We start from the raw sequence: 21,769 nt of genomic DNA on the forward strand, positions 1-21,769 counted from the left end.
TTTGGAATGCTTATTTCTTTCCCTTATTTCTCATCTTTTAATAAACTATTAATACAGAAGATTTTTCTTTTTACTCCATGAGTGCTTAGTTTCTTTAAGAGCAGACTTCATGAAAAACTGTTGTCCAGCCACGTTGTATCAGTCACATCATTCTTGTTACTGTACTTATTTCTTTTATTATGGTTTCTATCAATTTGCCTAGTACAGAAGTTAGTACAGTTCTCCAGATCTGTAGCAAAACCTTTCTGAAAACTCTTTGCTTTGGTACGGAGTCCAATCTAAACACTCAGTTGCACAGTCAGCAACTCAGAACCTTAATCTGAGTTTCTTTTGAACTCCCAGATCACTGGTATCTGTTACTGGCTATTTCTTGCAATTCAAATTTACTGCTTTGCTCTAAACCAAATTATTACTCCACTTCTGGCATTTACTCAGACTAAAAAGTAACTTAATTTCCACAGCATTTGCTGCATTACTATTATTTTAATGACACCCCAATAGAAATTTAGTGTGTTATCCCAATGCTATCGCTGTCTATGGCCATCAGCAAAGTGAGTTATATGGTACTCTTCCAGGATATACTGACTGAGTTCAGTTTTGAAGGAATAATGTAAGAATTTCCAGAAGAAATAGGTTTTAAAGAACAGTTGGTTTCAAAAACAAGAGAACATTTGCAAGCACAATGTCTGGACACTGATCAGTTCTTTCAGGGAGAAAATACTTTGCTTAGTTTCAAACTGGCTTTCCCTGATGTGATCATAGTTGTTCCCTGCCACTAGAGGAGAGACACCAGAAAGAGGAATTGTCTATGAAACATAAAGAAAAACAGTAAAAAGCCACAGGTATTTTTTATGTCCTGAGAGATATGTGTTTATTTTAATTTTTTATTTTATTTAATTTACTGACTAAATATAAATCTTGTATTAGTTCAGTGAGAAAAAGAAAACATGGTGGCTGGGCAGCAGTAGAGGGCAAAATACAAATACTGCCCAACTGGAAAAGCTCAAAGAGCAAAAAGACAATTTGTGTTCTTCATGACAAACTCTTTAAATCCACTACAGGACTACTGCTGATGCCTAACTTTGATATGCAAACCAGAACATCTAAAAATAAAATATTCCTTTTAAAATTTAAAATAATAATTTGTGAAAGATTTTACTTACATTTTAATGCATGAGAAAGCTGGAAAAAAGCCATTCTTGCTTACACATATTATCTTATTTGTTCCTGCAGAGGCTTTTCTAGCTATCCCAGGGTCATCCCCTCTATTTGCACATATGGAGGTTGAGAGACAGGGTGTGGTCTGGCCAACCTCAACAGCAAAGAAGGGAGCAGAAGAACCCAGGTTTCCTCACTTTTAATCAGGAGCCTAAAGCTGTGCCTGGTGCATGCTGGCTGCCAGTTACCAATCTGACTCCTATGGAAATAATACCAGAGAAAGAAAGACTTGAGGTTATTTAAAATGTACTTCATAACTATCTATCTCCCCTTCCTCAGGGTGGGACAGGTCTGTCAGGTAAATTATAAGGAAAACAGTTGGCTAGACGAATAAGAGAAATTACTCAGGACAACTAAAACTAGAAGTCAAACTTAGATGGTATACTCTCAGCCTGATGGTATAGAATCTGGCTTGCTTTTATGGGTAACATGAGTTGGCTGGTGCCCTGATTTACATCCCTACACAGGGTACCTGAAATTCAGCACTATGCATAGCAACTTTTAGATCATCTTTAAGTGACAATGCATTGAGCCCCAGATTTACCAACAATTCACATCAAAAGTTTTCTAAATGGAGTCCTTGATGTCCTAAACTGTCATTTTTCTGCAAGCAAAGGAAACAGCTTTAGTTGTATTTAAACAGCACATCAGTGTATTATTCTAGATATGTGCAGTGATTCACTGAGGTGACCATTATCGGGTCTGATTTAACCCGTTTACAAGCACTTATCCTGGGTGAATGGATAGTTTAGCATACAGTTTTGCCCTTCCCATGTCTTGGTAGTATATTTATAATGCACTATTGAATTTCAGTAGAATTTTTTTAATCGCCTCTTTAACAATATATAATTATTGTTGACAGCAAACCAACTAGAAGAAACACTTCTAGATTAATTAACAGTGACCTATAATTAAACACTACAGTGCTTAGAGATGGAGTGGTCCCTAGATAATACTGCTTTAGCTTTAATGAGTGTTTATCATTCTTGTTTGCTTCCACTGTGGCAGTTATCAAGGTTAGTTACAAAATTTCTTAATTAAATGGAAATACATAGAAGGCACTGCCTTAACAGAAACCGGCTTGAAATATTCATGATTTAAGCAGCATCTCAAAGTATGCAGATTCCTGCCCTACAAATATTTTAGTCACAGTTTATCTATGGAGCTCAATATTTTCCTTAAGTCATACCTTGATGCTAAACAATATTGTGGTGTGTTCAAGGATTGTTCCTGTTCCTTTATCTCTGAAAGATAAGAGTATGTTTTATTAAATGTTTGTCTTCTGCAACATGTGAAGAGCTCAAAAATATGTTTTTAAATGAAAACTTTGATAAAGGATTTCTGATTCCTGGCACAGGCTTCACTAACAAGTCTCTGTATAGTAATTAAGTAAATCTCTTTATTGCACATTTTCAAAATGTAGTCTGATGCTTAAATTAGATTCCTAATGGAATTAAAGGATCACATTCCTACCAAATTCCATAGGGAGTTTCGCCAATCCCACACTTTCAGATGTCACCAGAAACAGCAGATTCCACCACACTCAGAAAAATTACTTACATTTCCAATTGCTGCAGATTGAGAGCTGAAGCAACTAAAAATCAGATAACATGTTGGGGGGAACTTCATCTTTCAACTATAATATGCTTATAAATGCTTGCTAAAGCTTAGCTGGTTCATAGAGGTAGCACTTATATGACCACACTATATACCATATGATTATGATATATAAAATATGTAAAGACAAATAATGTTACTGTTAAAGAATGATCCTTACGTAATACTCAAATTTTCTCCAGTAGAAATCCTGATCATCTCCACTGTTGTTTTGGATTGTGCTACTGGCAAGGTATTCTTAATTTGGTTTGTTAGAACAATAAATCAATGTGCATGAAACAATATATATAAAGCATTAAAACAAGCACTGAAAATCAGAAAAAGATTGTGAAAATTTAAAAAAAGCAGATCTTCTTTGGTGCCAGCCCAGTCTCTCTCTGTACTAGCTGGTCTGAGTAGTTAAAATTAGGCAATCTCGTAAAGGGAGGAAGGTTACCATTGTTTAAATCCTACGTAAAAATAGAATACTGATTGGGTTCAAACGAAGGTTATTCTTAGTCTTCTGGGGTTGACTTGTACTTACAGATTCTTGCTGCCAGTTTAGATACTTCCTATGTTAAAGCACAGTTGCACAAAAATCTCTAAGGGGGACGGACCATTACAAATGCCCACCTGGTAGCTTTTTTAGGTGTAATGTAACAGTAAAAACCATTCTGGAAAATAAAAAGTAAGTATGGAACATTTACACATGCCAAATATGTAACAGGAATAGTTATTTGGGAAACTGGAACAGAGCTGTTTGAAAAGTATATTCACTCACAGCCAATTTTTGGCCTGGTTATAGCTATATGCTTGAGACAGCGTATCCCACCACCATTTCTTACTCTTCCTCTATGCAGCACCGTCCCTTCCCCACTTGCAGTTTGGCATCAGATTGTGCCAGCCCTGAACACTGCTGCAATTTACTGCTGAGTCATCATTTCACCGCTGTCACAGAACATCATCATCACTGCTTGGATAGGAATATTGCAACAGCAACCTTTTGGTATGAGAAGAGAGAGAGGCTTCCAAGACATATACAGTGGAAAAGCTGAGTATAGTGTGTTCTTTCAGACAAAGCTGTCTTCTTCTTCAAAGGAAGTTCCCTGGGTTTTATGATCACTCATTTGGAAATAGCACAATTAGCTCTCCCCGTGATTTCGCCTCCGCTCACATGCTGTACCTCCGGAATGCCCAAAGGATCAATGTTCAAAGGCAACGGGCACTAGAAGAGACTTCCGTTGTTTATCATGGTGCTCCTGAAGTCTTCTGGGGTTGACAGATGCTGCTCCAGAAGGTTAATAAGATGAAGAAAGCTCCTCCAGCTGGACCGTAAGAGGGATTATGTCTGAGCAGCAGATAAACAGATTATTCCAGAAACAGACACTGCTTTTGTTTAAAACTTCGTCACTCTTGTCTTACCACTCCAGTCCCCCAGGCTAGAAGTGTGTGCGTTGGAGGGGTTTGTCCAGCTCTTGCATTCTGGCACCTGTTGCATGCACTCTTTGCTTAGTTGCAATTCAATGCGGTCCAAGGCTGGGGACACCTGAAAAATAATAAGAGGGAAGACATTTGGGGATTTTAGTTCTTTAAGAAAACAAAATTCTTCTACTTGACCTAAGTATTGTTATTTCCTGCATGATTGATCTTGAACACTGTGAATGATCAATAGACAGCATGCATTTGAAAACTGGATTAATATTTTTGATCATTTGCCTTGCTCTCCAAGTTCAGGGAAGCAGAGGTAAGTTCATATATTAAAGGTTTATATGAATTTACAGTGCATATGTTGAAAAAAAATAAACTGAAAGATCAGGGTATTTTCACATTACAGAATTCTTTGTTTGGAATTCAGTGTTTTGACAATTCAGCTAGAGACCGCACAGTTACTGACATTGCTAAAAAAGTTGGAAAAGGAAACATTGGCAAGATTTCTTATGTGTGTTTCCCAGGCTTTACAATCTCTGTAAGAGATGCCATTTAGTTTCGATTTACCAGCGTATGTTCTGTTATGGAAAAATATAATTTCAAAAACAATTATATGGAAGGGGTAAAATAGCTGAAAGAACATGTAAGTGCTGACATTGTTAAAGATGGTCTGCCATCCTTGAAGGGAAAGTAGTAAAGTATATCTTTGTATTTACTAGCCATTGTTAGAAACAACTTCAAAGTTTTAGATATACAAATTCTAGAGGAATAAACCATATTGGCAAATATACAAAAAATGGCAGTACTAGTAAGGATTACTGTAGTAATAATAATTGTAACAGCTAACTATTGCTCCTTTTAAAAACATTAAAAAGTTCACAGCAATGTTAAAGCTTCTTCAGCAACAAAACAGAAAAGATGGCAGTGTGATTTTTCCCTGTTCAGTTCCATGTTCAATAGATTTAGAGCTTTGGGGAACATGTTTAATTTTGGGGGAGTTTTCTTACTAACTTTTCCATCTATGCTTTGATATTCATATAATTGAATTAAAAGCCAATATTACAACTGCTTTATGCTTGCCCAAGTCAATGACCTCCTATTTTATGTCAGTCTTAGGCATGTTAATTAAATGCAAAGAATGTAAAATGGTAAGAGAGAAGTCTCCTCAATAGTATTTAAATATTTGTTAAAGTGATGGTGTAAAATATAGTCTGCTGTCAATACTACTTTGAAAGTTTTATTTACACTTTTTTTTTTTTTTTTGGTCTTGCTTTTCTTTGCACAGATTTTCTTTAGAAAATAAAGAACACAGTTCTTGTATCTCACTGAAATGATGTAAATTTTCTCTAGTGGACAATTACAGTACTGAAAAAACCCTTGGGAAAAAGTAATGTATTAGTTAACACTAGATTTATATTGTGTTGCTCTTTGATTTTGCTTTTTAATTCCATGTAAATAGTGTCATATAATCATTAATGATATTTTGGAAATGTGGCAAAAAATGAGAGAATGGGTGATAGTTCATGTCTGACAAGAAGAAAAGTTATATCAAATGCACTGCTTTTGCATTTAAGTTGCATATTCTATGACAGAAGGAGATAGAATTAATTCCAGGTAATCTGTGCATGCTTGATGGTATCATTACAGTCCATGTTTATAATTATGAACTGAGAAAGCGATAATGTAAAAAGTGGGGTCACACAGTTTCACCTATTGCAAATTGTGATTGTATGTTACAATACATTTCCCATAAAAGACCAGCAAAATCCTGGGAGGCTATCTTGACAGAGAAGAATACAGAACTGTATATTATCTCCCTAAGAGATGTAGTAGAAGACTTGGTGCATAGAATGTTTATCAACACTCAGGAAACAATGACCAATAATAAACCTCACATAGCATCTTGCTTATGTAGCAGTGTTGGAATTTTCTCCTTTTTGATGGCTTTCAGGGGAAAAAACATTTTTTCTATACATGCATATGAATGATAATTGGAAAAATTCCTTCCCACCAGTTTTATAAAGTACATGTGGTATGCATAAATGCACAATAATTTTTACTGCCATGTAGCCATGCCATATATAATATTTTAAAACTACGTTATCTCAAATATATGCATACAGATCTCAAAAGACTTAATGCTTGTGTTAAGAAACTTCTTTACCAGAGCAGGGCTGTTTCCAGAACTGTTATTTTATGACTTATTTCTAGGGTCAGATACTTCGAGAAAATATTTTCAAAAGTACACAGGCTCTGCCAATAGACCGAATACTTATATTAAGCACTCATTAGTGATTCTAACAGATGATTTGAGGCTTTTATGGCTATTCAAGTTTGCAGTACATGTAAACAGTGACAGACTTGGAAATAAGAGACTAAGACATAAAATACTCCCATCTTAAAAAAAATAGAGCTAATAATCTCTAAATATTTATAGGGTTAATCAGTTGATATTTTGTTTTCCTCATGAACAAAACTATCTTAAATTCAAATTCCTGATTTGCTCACATCTATTTAACAAAAAGTGCGTTAACAAAAGTGGAGCTTGCTCGGTAATGTCTTGTGGTCCTTCTTCCTCGTCCCTATTTTAGGACCAAAAGAGTCCTTTTCCCAGACGTTTGGAGGCTGTCCAGGAGCACCTCCAATTCTGCAGTAAACAAACAGGAAACTGTAGGGAACAAAATAAAGACTTTAGCGAGAGAGTGTTTATCTTTGGCCATGACTAGTGCCAGAATCCAGGAAATGACCTCAGGACTTGAACTCACACAAACCGGCTCTAACAATGGGAAGGGAAAGTGAGGGGCATAAAACCTTTGCGATGGCAAAAAATCTACACACAAAATATTACAGTAGAATAATTTTTAACTGTTGAATTGTAAACCACTGAAACCCCAGAATAACTAGCAAAACACAAAGGAGCTTTGAACTCTCAAAACTATACATTGATGCTGGGTACATCCTAGCACTTGATACTGAGAATGTAAGGGAACCAGAGAGCCTTCAAGGCTGTTCACTGTTATTTTTTATTCAGCAAGCAAATATCCGCTATTTACTCAGCCATTCTTTAGGACACAAAGGCTTTGTGTGTGCTCTATGAAACAATTTTAATTCATTCTGACTTAGTCCTTCCCGCTCGGCTGTTCCAATTCAGCAATAAGTGTTGCAGATCTTCATTACTATAATTGCCCTTGAAAAAAGGGTTAAGCAAACTTGTGCCAAAAGAAAAGGGAAGTCAAAGAGCATAAAGCTTCAAAGAAAGAAAGAAGAAAGAGACATCTGCTTTTTGCACTAAGATTATTTTCTGCTTTCATCCATAAAATAAGAATTACCAAGTTAAAGTTAGTTTTCCTGGTTATGCTTGTAAACAAATGAAAAGTAAAACTTTTTTTTCCCCCTTCCCAAACAAATGTAACACTGGATTATATGTGGGTTTTAATCTTATCTATTTCCTGGCTAAAAGCCAAACTTGAATAAAAATACTACAATATTGTTGCTGCATCTTAAAGATTAATTCCAGATATAATCATACCCCTACCATAGTGATTAGTGAACTATATGTGAATGAACAGTTAGATGTGTGGGATTTTTTTCTCTGAAAATACCTGTGGACAAGATGATTGCTATTCATAATAAAAGGTTTTCTCCCTCTACAGGACATTAATTTACAGGCTACAATAAAGTAGCTACAATAAATCTTAACCTGCTAGAAATCCAGATTATTGTTTATGCTATTCTTCATTTCTCAGCTAATTGTGGTGTCCTAGTGGCTTCAGCAGTGCAGCAAGCGATATGGCCAACATTCATCAGATGTAGCAAACACGCTGTCTTCTTCCCAGAAGGAAAACTACTGCATTTTGATGCTTTAAAATATTTTAAATATATGTTTTCCCCTCTGCTTTTGTACCTCTGTCCTATTCCCAGGCCTTTGGGGATAATGAGTCTTCTGCTCATTCTCTATCACACAATTCTTCAATTTTTATCAGGAATTAGGTGCACTATTCTGCACATTCCATGTGCTTTGCACTTTGCAAGCCCAGCTGTGTTTCAATTTCTTCCCCTTAGGAACATGTGATATTGAACAACACAATTCCTAAAAAGAAATATCTATCCATCTGTCTGCTTGTATATACATATATACTGGCATTTAGTCACTATCAGCCGCTATTTACTGGACAGACACTTCTGAATAGTAACATATCTGGAAAACATAAGATAACAGTCATCTGGGAGTACCCTGACACCTGCCACAGTGTAGGTATCCTTATATACCCTTATGTAATTGTAGCATGCCTTATCTTTTTTTGCCAGCATGCCACCAGTTTTAACCTTACAATATAGCTGTCTGACAGAGTAACACTATCATCCTCATTTCACAAGAGCATGGGGACCTGAGGTGTAACAGAAACTGAAGCCCTGACCTGTAAGAAGCATTGCAGTCATAAAGCAGGACAGCAGCAAAGTTTAGCAGGCTGATTCTCAAAGCAACTGCCTAGTCACATAGATGTCTGCAAATCAGCAGGACCCGGACTCATAGCTACAGAGCTAATTATACTTAGGCCACCATGCTTATCTTTTTAGTGCTGGGGTTCTACTGGCATTTCAATTTCTGCTTCAGTGCAGAGCCAATATTACCTTCTTATTGGCCAGTCTGACTCTTTCAGGACCTCTCATGGACTTTTATCCAAATTCTATACTAACAATCTTGGTAACCTTGTTACCTGAAATACAGTTTTAGTGGGTATGCTCCAGGCATACCTTTCATACATGAATCAACACAGATCATAGAAGCCCCAGCAGCTTCAGGTAGGAAGCAGTAGTGCACTCATCTTTCATTTTGTGATTTTGTTATTACAGCACAAAATGAAGACAGTTCTAATCCACTTCCTTTCTCTTTCCTCCTCTCCCTCAAAACTAGATAAATTTCATCTAGCTCAGAAGTTGGCCATGCTTAGAGCAAGGAATTGGACTAGGTGACCTCCAGGTGTCCTCCCAACCTAACTTGGTCTATGCACCTTGACACATAACTAAGTTAGGTAAGGTTAAGCCCAAGTCACTCTCTGTCAAAATGAGATGGTGTCAATTAGGCAGAGACTGTAGATTGTATTGCAGGATGAGCACCCCTGAACTGTGGAGTAAAATTGACCAGTTCCCATTACACACGTTCAAGCAGAGAGATGGCACTGTGGCTTCTGGCTCCTGGAAGCTTTCTCATATGCCAACCATCCTAACTGCCATCATATTTTAATATGGTTACGTCAATAAGCCCATTCTGCACTGCAACTCTGACTCACACCATCAAAATTGTTGAAATGTTGACATACATGGCAAAATATCATAGGAACTTGAACTTATGCTGTCTCACTGACTTTCTCAGAGGATGGCTGTACATCTTGAGTAAGACTGATTAGGAAATAAATAGCAGAGGTGCTCAAGTGAGTGTTTTGTCTCTGCAGATTGGACGCACCCCTCCAAGAAGTACTCAAACATTTAAAGCATTTTCTTGCATCCTTTGATGTAAACCATATCAGGTAACAGAAGAGCATTTCAGGTCAAATGCTTCTAAGATGGCCAAGGAAATACAAATATATATGTTTCATATGTCAACATTATAACCAATCATTCTTTAATGATGTTTCTAGTCCGGGTCCTGGACCTTAAGCAGACTGTTACAGGATTCAGATGTTGGCAATGAAACAATAGATGGCCTTTGATATTTTCTATGAATTCCAGCAGCAGCGGTTAGTAGAGTTGATGAATAACAAGGAGGATCCTTCACCAGAACTTGCACTTATCTGTCTGAAAGAGATGGTATATATTTCTACCTTAAATGAGACACATGATGTGAAGGAAAACATGAGTTTCTTATGATGCTCTTTCAGGTAGGAAGGAAATGTGTCAAAATCACATGTGTTGACTCATAAAGCTTTCAGCATCTTCAATATCTGTGGTAGGTACAGACTGCATTTATCGTAAATGTGGATTCATTTTTAGTCAGTATATGACAACTATATTCACAAAAGCAGGAGAATCTTACCAGTGACTTATTATGTTTCCTGCTCTCATCTATAATAGGTATATAATTTAGCATAGTCATTTTGCCATGAATTGTATAGTTAGCATAATTCAAAGATGTTACCAAATTGCCTATTTAGACAGAGAGAAAAAATGATATTTGTTTGTCATAAGGCCTAAGCATAAATTTCATAAAAATTGTTTCAAATTATCTTCTTAGCTTTCTTTCTGAAGTTGGTTGATTTAATAGTTGTGTTTCTCCACTTGGCATAGAAAACCACACAGATTTGAGTGAATATCTGGGAGGAGGGGAACAGCTGAGGGATTATGATACCTATTTTAGTTTCTCAATGTTACCTACCTACAGAAATTAAATTCTTCACACTTAATGAAGTTCCAAAGCACATTGGTTGGTGACAACAGTGATCTTTGGTACCAAAATGTAAATTCAGGTTAATTTAAAGGGTTCTGCAAAAGAACCATTATCTAATGCTATCTCCTAGCTTTGAATGTAACACCATTAAAACAAGAAGTTTTGGGGGTTTTATTAAAATTTAGACATTTACTACTGTCATTGCTATAACATATATTTCAAAATAATTTATCACATTCTCCAGATTTATTTCCATATAAGTTCTGAGGTGTAAATTGTTTCATTATAACCACTTAGTATTTTTAACATAAGGATAACAACAGGAATATATCACATAAGGATTAATGGGAGCCTTGCCTTATTTGAGTACTATGTTAACAGTAACTAAATTCTTCGTCTTCCATAAATGTTTAATGGAGCACCATCATGCATTCCTGCCAAGAAGCAGGTTTTATGAAAACCCGCCACTTTCCTGAATTCTTAAGGAGGAAAAGCCTTGGTACAGATCTAATTCATAACAAGAACATAGTCTTTAAAATGCTGAAAATCACAGAACTTACCTCTTAAGCAGGAGCCTGGAGCTGCTCTCCTGTGTCATAGAGAGCTTGAGCACAGCTTGTGCACATGTGCAGGTGACATTTTGTCATGCTGAATCCAAACAAGAGATACAGGGATCAGATATACTTTGTCTTCAACACAAAGTCCCCATTGTACCTTTGTGGTACTTGTGCAGGAAGTTTGCTAGTGAACACCAGCAGCTGAACACAAGGTCTTCCAAGCTGGAGGACTGGACTTGGGCCACATAGCTCTTTGCCATGATTAGCTACCCAGGCATCATTCCATGTTACTATTTAGTGACATTTAAGAATGGCATTCACACAAGCCAACATACCAAACAGGAATTACCATGTTCATAATTGTCAATATTCATTTTGAGGAATTAAAATTAATTACTTTTAATATAAATGCCTTAGCACTCTTCCTTTCTTTTAGGAACACAGGCATTCTCCTCTGGCCAGTGTTCACCTTCTGAAGCTAGGCATCAATGTCAGCTCCTTCTCTTTCAGTAAAACATCCCCACAGTAGTGGATACTGCCCTCTTACCCAGCAGCTCACTAGCTAAGTGCACTAAACCTGAAGAAGTGAGATCCATACTGAGTTCTCTCCTGTGCCTCTGCTACCCCAGTTAGCTCCCAGACAAGACCCACTACCCACCAGGATGCAGCAACTGTTGGGGTCGAGTCCCCTCAGCAATTCCTCTCAAAGTTCTTTCACTGTGTGCGTTAAAAAATATATTGTGCCCAAAGACAAGTACAAGTAAGACATATAATCCTGTGTTTAAGGGCACAAAGCTCTCAGAGACGACCTGAGCAGATTAAATATTAGTATTAATTTTTCTAAAATGGGATGCCATACTCTCACGTTTTTAAAGTTGTGAGCCTTCACGGTTGTGAAACCAAGCTTGAAAATCTAATTCAAACACAGTCAGAGCTACAGTGTCTGACAAAGCACTGGCAAAGCAGCCCCAAACATCAGCAAGAGTACAAGGAAAGGGCCTCTACGTCCACGTCTGCATGGGCAGATAGAGGTTGTTGCATGCTTCTCTGGGAGAAGATAGATGCTGCTCCTACTACTCGTATGGAGGATCTAGGCTGCATTAGATGATAAAGCCATGCCATATTTTAATCTGTCCCTGCTCATCTAAGCCCCTTCAATCCAGTCAGACCCTTTCCATGCAACTGGGACTGAGGCAATGTGGCATAAAAAAAAGATTAAAAAAGGAACAGAAGGAGAGAATATGTCATGGCCACCCTGTCTGTCACTGGCAAGTGCCATTAGATTTTGGGGTCCTCACTATTCCCATGACAGGAGGAGACTGCCTCTACGTGAAGAGTCTAGGATATTACCCCTCTCTGTACTTTCTATGCTCCATCTGGTGTTTACATTGATCAGCCCTTTCAGAGATCTCAAGATCAACTTTCCATGACTAGTCATCCTTGCTTTTGTTACTGGTTGAATTATCAACACAGGGGCTGTTGGCCCTGCTGTATATTTAATTGGATCACAGCAACACATATATGGGATCTTTGTTGAATTAACCCTCTTTGATAAGCTTTCCTTATCCTATTTCAGCAGTTCCCCTTAAATAAGCCTTGTCTTTTAACTAATAATTATTTTATTGTGCAGGCAATATGTATCATTTATCAATCAAGCATTCTTCTCTATCCTAAGAACATCCACTTATTTTTCAGACTAATCTGCTTTTTCATACATGTCAAACCTCGTGATTATTTTAATGATGAATTATTCAGACTTCAACAGTTTTGTCCTGATGTCACCTTGAATTTTGCTGCAGGAACCTTTAGCTACCATGTTTTAAATTCTTCTTTTTGTATACAATGACATCTTAAATTTCTAAGGTCAAATAAAACTAAAAGTTTTACATTTTAGTAAATTACTTTCAAATTAATGCTGTAGGTAAATGTTCCTACACAGAGATTGTCTACATTGCTGAAAAAAACCCAAACAACCCCCACAAAAACTGGAGTCCTCCCAAAACTGATACTATTAACAGCTAGAAATGAATGAAGCTGTGCCGAAAAGCATCCACTACAGTTATACAAAAAGGTATGAATACAAGCTGCTTCATCCTGTGTTTATAAAACAAACAAACAAAAAAAACACAAAAAAAACCCAAAAAAAAGAACATTGACCAATTATCTGAATGGATTTTAACTCTTTTTTTCCTAGAATCCAGTTAAATAATGATGTACTTTTCCTTTTTCATCATGCAGATTATTAAAAACGCATAGGAACTCTCACCTTTAAAATCTATTTCTCCTGCCTTGTTTTTTTAGTGAGGGTATAAATTTGATAATGCAGGCCTCAAGAGACACAAGGCCTGCCCTAATTCCGAGGATTTCAGATTTATAGTTTGAGACATGAATACCATTTATCTGCCAGAAAACAAAACCTGAAGAACAGTATTATGCGCTTGAGGGGTCTGTATGGACGTCAAAGCATTTTTATTAGGTCCCATATGAAAAAGATTGCTATATCATATTTTGAAAATTGCTTTATCATATTTTGAAAATCTTTTGTTATATTTGTCTAAGTTCAGGACTAGAGGTCAGGGACTCCAAATTTTAATAATGGCTGACAGTGGCTCTGTAGATCATCTTGGTAAAACTACCTTAACTTTTTTCCTCAAGTATGCCACCTGGAAAATGGGGACAATGATGCAGGTTCTTTCATGTGAGAATAAAGGAGAGTTACAGCGTTGTTTAAGGCACCTTGGAGATTAAGCTAAAGTACAATAAAATTTCACCAGACTTTGACAGTTATCTCCCCTTCTGCCCTAGAACTATCAAAGAAAACTAAAAATCTTAGACATACCTTTTAAAGGTAAAACTGACAGAGTCACCTTTGTGAAACAATGGAGTTAAATAAAAAAAAGTCAAATTGGGCACAGTAAACACTAAATATATTAATTGCATGTTTGTTTCAGAAAGGAGAATGAGAACCAAAAAAAATTACAAAAATTATTTATTTTAAGAAAAGTAAATCAGCCTAGTATTATTGGGATTTTTTATATGATCAAATCATGCACCCTGTAAAATTTGCACCATTCCAGTTTACACAATTACTATGTTGCATGGTAAAATGAAAAGGGATCAGCTAATATATACGGGTTCAACTTCATAACAGCACAGGTCTTTTTTAGATTAATTTTTTCAACTGAGGACACTGAAAGCAAAGCATCTAAAAAGTTGTAGATGGAGCCATATTAAAGTAAAGTATATGGCTGAACCATCTGGGAGCCTTAGGTAAAAATTTCTCAGTTCAGAATTTCCACAGACACAGAAGAAAGCACAGGTCTGAGGAATTGTGAACAAATAATGTTTGTACCAGAAGACAGGTTTTCTTCCATTCATATATTAGGGAATAAGTATTGGACAATCATGTGGAGAGAGGGGCCAATGCTTTTACCAATTCAAATTTTGCTTAAGTTTAGTAAAAAAGTGATTTCAAGAACTGATGGTAATAAAAGTTTCTCTAGTAAGGGAAATTTACTAACCACAAGATATAAATGAAATTAAACCTATTACAATAAGCATACTTAAGCCACAGATCCCTCCCACAAAAAAAGTGGAAACTGAAGGGAAAGAATGAAAAGAGAAAAATATTTACACCTACCCTGAATAGACTAGCAGAACAGTGATAACTGGAAGCAGATAATGTATGGTCACTTTCTCAGACTGAAAAGCCCAAATAGTGACCCTAACACAGAGAGACTGAAATCATCACAACAATCATTTGAGAAGAATCTCCTTTGTCAGTCTTATTAATAGTATAATTCTTAATTCAAGTTAATGACTTAGGGGTAAATCCTGGGGAAGAAGCAAATCCTTCAAGAAAGGCCTCTGCTCCATACAAAAGCTATCAAAGAGCTTAGTGACAAAATCCTCTGCCCCAGTTGGTCAGACTGCCTGGGCAGCTGGTCTATCGCAGTTAATATACCTTGTAAAAGGTAATAGACTTACAACTGGCTACTTTCCATGTAGATTTTTGGTATTTTCTTCTAGAGGATTTCAGAGCTCTGCTTTGAGATTTCAATGGAATTGAATCTTTTGCTCTCACCCCATATATCATTAAAATAATTCAGTGTCTCAGCTGATCCAGTGTTTGGCCACTTGTGGTTTCTGATGGACTCAAAGCCATGTTTTCACAAGGGAAATTCCTTTTATGCAGTTTATGGTTCATGACCTGACATTACTGTTGAAAAATTACTTCCATTTTATTTAATGACAAACACTATAGGACTGCATCATCATTTTAAACTACCTTGCAACAATTAGACAGTTATAGGCCTACAGGTTGCTGCCTCTGGCATGCTTTACAAAGCAATAACAATCACCTGTTGCCTTCATTGTATGACTTCCTGCCTTTCATACAATATTCATCATAGTGAAGAGGTTGACTTTTTTCCATTTTTTACTTCAAGTACTACTCTTTTTGTAACAGTATGCTTTTCAATTATTTTTCTTTCATCATTTATCTGCCCACTTTTCTTTAAACATTTAATTAACTCAGTTCCAAATTGTCAAGATAATGTGTTTTTACCTTCCTTATTTTCTCTTGATTTGCCTAAGAACATGATAATTAGTGTTTGTTATATGCAGCACGACATTTCTTCTTTCTCCAGAAAACTGATAATTTTTTACTCTTAATTTTTTTGATGGTATTACTCTCACTGAACTTGTTCCTTTTGAACCCTGCTATTTCCTTTTATTCTTCTTTTACAAGTTTTTAAACCATTCTTCAAAGCAATTTTTTTAGTTGATTCATCAGCATACACATATATGAGGTCTGTCTTACATTTTCTCCCTTGAAGTTTTCCAATTATCTACAAATTTTACACTTTTCTTTCAAAACAGCTCTTTCAAAATGTCTTTTATTCTGTTTACATTTTTCTTTATTTTTCATCTGTAATAACTGTATCAAATGTATGAAAATGCAACCAAAAAAAGGTATTTCCAAATTAACCTTAACATCTTTATTAATATGTATGCAAAATTTTGGAAGATAATCTAAAAGATACTAATTGCTCCTTTCACACGATCCTGCAAAATGCTGTATTTCAGGTCTTTTAAATGTGTACCTTATATGCTATTTTTATCATTAACATTTTTACATTAAATTTAGCTTCTATGTCACGTAATACTGCATCACAAATACTTAGGAAGTGGAACCAAATGAGTCCTGAATTTTTGTGTGCCTTTTAATATGGGGGTTCCTATGCCTGAGGCTATTTTGACACCCTACAAGCATTTCCATTTTTTATAACTTAATAGCTCCATAAGTAACAGTTAAGCCTAGATCTTCAATTCCCAGTCACTGATTTCATTTTTTTCTACTGTAGCTGTTCCACTTTGCCAGGAATAAAGATCTATTGAGATACAATGCCACAGCATTCACAACACCTATCATCCAGTAGCAAAGAAACATAATTGCAGTCTGTTCTGATTAATACTTCAGTTTATGTGAGGGAAGGGTAGAGGAGTGCACTGTGCAGTAAAAGGAGCAGACTGGAAACAGCTCTTTCTTTCCCCAAAGACAATCAAACTCCTGTTCAGCTTTTGAAAGAAAGTGTTTCAGGGTCCAGTTCTTGGGATGGGTTCAAGACTATGAACCTGATGTGAAGGGAGATGTGCCCTGAAGCCCAAACGAAAGATAAGAATATCTCAAAAGGGTGCAGATTTAAGGTACAACTATTTCTCATTTTACTTCTAGCACAGACACCTTTTTACACTGTAAGCTGATATAGATATGCTTCACTTTCCCCAAGCTCCAGACCATTACTTAATCACTGTAGTGTAAATTTCCCTACAGGGTGATACGCTCACAAATGAGATGCTGTAGCACTAAGTTCAAGCACTTAAGTGTCCTTTGTGGATCTAACCCAAAGCCACTTTTGAAAACAAGATTTAGGGCTTCTGAAACTTTTACCCTATGTGTCCCAGGGTCACGTGTTGAGATACAAGGAAATTAGTTACCAGGTCTCTTGAGTCCCAGTTCCCCCATGTGATCACAAGATGTTTCTCCTCAGCACATTAATTCAGACACCAATATAACGTAACAAAAAGGACTCTCGGGTTCATACCCATTTTCCAGACATGATCTTGCACTGGATACCTATTGCCTATGCAATGTATGCTTATGTTCATGCTTACTTTTTATCTTTTCCAGAAATCCCTAATAAAATAAACCGCAGCGAAGCCAAACATCTTGCAGATGCTTCAGGGTCAGACAAAACAGAAAGAACAACAAAGAGGTCCAGAGTATCAACCATAAGGCGGATATTTGACATGGCAAAACACCGAACAAAGAGGTCATCCTTTTTCTCAACTGGTGTGAAAGTTTGCCCACAAGAATCAGTGAAGCAGATTTTAGCCAGTCACCAAGCTTACTATAGATTAAGAGGTAAGATGATGATTGTAGCATGTACTTCCTCTCTGAAAGTATTTCTTTTAATTGAGGAAACACAATAATTTTCCAGAATCTTGTTCTTTAGCTCTAAGCAGTGTATGTGCCATTTGCTTTATGCTTTACTTTTACATAGATAATTAAATGTTACATGTACATCAGCATGGCTCAAGACAGATAGTTAGCAGAACAGAATAAAACAGTTCACTCAGAGGACTAATGAACTCAGTTGCACAGTGTTCTGGCATGGCAGAATGACTAATGAAACTCAGTTGCACAGTGCTCTGGCATGGCAGAACGTGAAGACCAAATTATGTTTGCACTACTGTGTAAAGATGTACTGCCTTTCTCGAAGTGCAGCAGGTACCATCATTGCTACTCAGAATTAATCCCACCAGCTCAAGACAAGTAATGAAACTATTCATTGGTCATTGCTCAAATATGTTGGTGTATTTGTAGTTATATAAAGTCTGTGGCACTGTTGGTACGCTACAAACACTGAGATAATTGCCATCAGCTCATGCAAAGACCTTAGTCTTACTTTCAGAAAGTCTAGAATGGGTTTTCTGCCCTTTCCCAATTAATTCACTCCCTTCCCAGTCCTTTCTTTATCTCCCTTGACCATAGAAAGCCTATAGAGTTACCACACCAATTTAGGTCCCTAGGGAGCACAGTGCAAATAGCCCCTGTTTTTTAGATTTCCTCTCTTCCTCCCTCTACCTCTCCCAGTCTTTCATTCTGTGTCTGTTGCAATTTGTATTAGCAAAATGCATATTTTTGTGCTGCAGCTAGATGGTCCAAAGCTAATTCTAAAATCTAGTCAGTACTTCTGGGATGCAAGTATCTAAGGCAACATCTACTCCCTAAATCAACTTTGCTTATCTATTTGTCTTCTATATTGGTCTCCAACCATTCACATACATTTATGTAATTTGGCCATTCCTCAGCTCTCTTTCGGGGAACCAGCTAGTTCCCTCTGAAATGAAACCTGGATGTAAAGCTGCAAAAATTTTACTCTGGCAGCTGCTTGCTATAAGCAGCATGGGCAAACTACACCAATGTTTGCAGCCATTCCTATAGATACAAGCATATTTGGTATCTGTTGTGGGACTGAATTTCAACCCAATGGGCATTAGACAGAATTGTGAAACGTGTTAAAAAGGCTGATTCAAAAAGCCTTTCTTCAATACTAATTAATCCTGAAAGTCCCTAAAACTCACTGGCACATCCCTCACTGGGCTGAAAACAAGCTATCCTGGGACAGTGTGGTATCTTTGACTTGAACGCAAAGAACTGCAACTATGACATTTTCATTTAAAAACTGATGATGACAATACTACCACCTTTTTGGAGAGCAGCACATCAGCTGGGATATTGGGCTCTGTAAACCGTGTAGTGCAAGCAGGTTTAAACTTACATCTCCTCTTTCCCAGCAGAGTGTCCTACACTCACAAAATTCTCTGAGTAGGTATCATTCAGATCTTCAGCTGAAGCTGGAGTACTTCCCCAAAAGTAAGCAAGAAAACAGATGACTGCAGCTGAATAACTTGTACACTCATTCAGAAAAAGGTGTTTCTCCTCCCTTGAATAATTGCACATTTTCCATTACAATGTCCTTCATTAAAACCTCAGAAAATCTTTCCTTCAAGGAAAGATCAGAACCCAAGAATTCTGCCCTCCCAGGTGAGCATGCTAATTTACCTGATGAAAGGGGAAAAATGAAGAAAAAAGGTAGCAGTGAAAATGTGGTGGTGCAAGCATTATCCTTGAAGCTGTAACCACAGTACAAGCCTTCATGAAAAGATAATCTGGTAGCCACGCTGGAGTCTTACAGCCTGTGCCTATCTGTGGGACAATCTTACCTTCATTTTGTTTTGTAGACATACCTTTAGGTCCGTTCTTTTCTGTATCTAAATCTAGGAGACCACTTCCACCCCTCCAAGTCCCATGACACATTTAGAACTGTAACAGCACTGTGGATTATATCTGTCCTCTAGAGAATTTTACTGCTTCCTAAGAAAAACTACACAATTTTTTTTTTTTGCATATTACATGTATTTTATGCTTTCAAGAATGAGCATACAACACAAACCAGCTCAGATATAGGAGCTTAGACAGTTGCTATAGGATAACCTGAGTCTACTGTGACCCTATATCAACTCTGAAATAACACAGCATATCTTAAGTCCCCATGAAGGCAGTCCCTCATGCATGGAATCAGCTACGACGCCTCCTCAGCTGGCCATCTGTCATGTTTATTTGAACCCTGGTAACTGGATTACTTTTCATCAGATAGTATATCTTTATTCAGCAGTTACTGCTCAGAAAAACAGATACCAGAGAGTTGTAAGTGAGAAAAAAAGATGATAGAAAGTAGCCTTAACTGCTAGCTCATAATGAATAAATCTTTTCAAAAGACAGCCTGTTCCTTTTTAATAATCTGACCACATCTGCTCCACATGCAGCTGCTCTACTGGGAGGGCAGGTCGTTCCTGAGGTATTATTGAGGTGCCCTAACACAGCTAGGTGAGTACATCCCTACAGCAAGTTTAGAGAACACCTAGAGAAACTGCACTAATTTCAGAGACACTGATATTTTAGATAATGCAGATAATTATCTCACTCTAAGTCAAAGCAGGTATCAAGTACTGACAATAAATGGCCCATCTCACAGTAATGAACTTTGCAAAGTAAAGTGCTAAAGGCAACAGCTTTTAAATTGCTAGCAAGTTTTCTTAAAATCGTTTTTCTAATATGTTTGAAAATCCCCTTCTCTAAAAGCATTTAACTTTAACCAACATTTTGAAGAAGCATGTTCCTTCACCTTGAGTGAATGTACATTATATTTTCACAAAGCCAAAAATACAGCTGACTTTTTTGACTAAACAATACCAGAGGAATCAACAAGCAGTGACAGAGGCAATCATCCACAAATGGGAAGGTATAGCGACAGCTGAGAAAAACTGCACTCGTTCTGTTCAAAACACATTAGTTCTAGCAGCCATCGAGCCATGTTGGTGATCTTACACAACTGAGTTCACAGAACCCTGCAGAGGACAACCTGCGTACGTGGATATTTCTGCAGTTAAGCAGGAAAGTCCATACAGAACAGCACTTCCCGGCTGGCTCTGTGCTAGCTTGAGGATCTCTTTGGACCACTCAGGGATTTTAAACACAACTTGGGTGCAGCCAGGATTCATTCTATGTTTAGTTTGAGGCTGTGCGAAGTGACTTAAGTGAAACCCAAATATTTTGGGTGTGGGGAAGGGCTGGTATCTGAAATCCAAAGACATATTAATATAGTTAGTCAGATAGACAGTAGCTGTCTGGAGTAGGGAATAGTTTATCCTCCAGAATCTTTTAGAAATGGTTTCAACTTACAAAAAAAAGGAGACTTCAGCAAGATGTTGGTAAAAGTGCACTCAGAAGTATAGCCCCACCTGGCCATCTGTCACTCTCAAAAACTCACTTTTGCAGACATATCTAAGACCTGTGTTATCAGAATCATCAAGGGAAAGTAAACCCTATAAAGTATTTCTGAGCAGTCATTTTATAACCTAGCTGCTGCTGCTTTCTCCCCTCCCTCACATACTCATGCATGGTATGATCCTCACTCACAGTGCTAGAGAGCAAGGTCTTTGCAGCAGGAACTTAACTTTTACAAGTTTTCCCTAGAAAATAAATCAAAAAACTGGATGCCAAGCCCAAATATGCATTCTAATGTATTTTGTAATATACTACAGGTGAACTTCATGGCTTGCTTGCATAAGGAGTGAGCCAACAGAATATGTAAAAATACTAGTCTCCATTATTATATTGTGTTTTACATAATCTCATGTAATTAAGTCAGTTTGCATCCAGTAAATGAAACTCCCTTAGAGCCATTCCTGAATATCACCTTCTCAAAATCTCCCCCACTGTCTTACTCTCTTTATGTTCATTTTCATTTCCCCAAATGATGCAGGACGCTACTGTTCTCTCTGCAGCCACAATACCTGTTGATCTTGTCTGATGCAGCATTTAACTGGGTGATTCATCACCATGGAGGAGATATTTAACATTGAACAGATGACTGTGTACAGCTGTGTAGAAAGGAAGGAAATCTTGTTCTTTCCAAAGGAATTTTACCTATACTAAGTCATTCAATTTTCCAGA

General features: G+C 37.0%; 1 protein-coding gene across 2 annotated transcripts in view; it reads left to right on the top strand.

Moving 5' to 3' along the window:
- The first annotated feature begins 3,838 nt into the window (after positions 1-3,838).
- IMPG1 (interphotoreceptor matrix proteoglycan 1) overlaps positions 3,839-21,769 on the top strand; it is a 66,661-nt gene continuing 48,730 nt past the window's right edge. Inside the window, exons 1-2 of one of the 2 annotated variants that reach the window (XM_030006032.1) lie at positions 3,839-4,558; positions 17,378-17,611. In XM_030006032.1, coding sequence (XP_029861892.1) covers positions 4,492-4,558; positions 17,378-17,611 — 301 coding nt within the window. In that variant the 5' untranslated portion in view covers positions 3,839-4,491. The remainder of the gene's footprint in view (positions 4,559-17,377; positions 17,612-21,769) is intronic. The other variant, XM_030006041.1, reaches the window with a different exon arrangement.

The sequence above is a fragment of the Aquila chrysaetos genome, chromosome 2, assembly GCF_900496995.4.
Source record: "Aquila chrysaetos chrysaetos chromosome 2, bAquChr1.4, whole genome shotgun sequence".
NCBI lineage: Eukaryota > Metazoa > Chordata > Aves > Accipitriformes > Accipitridae > Aquila > Aquila chrysaetos.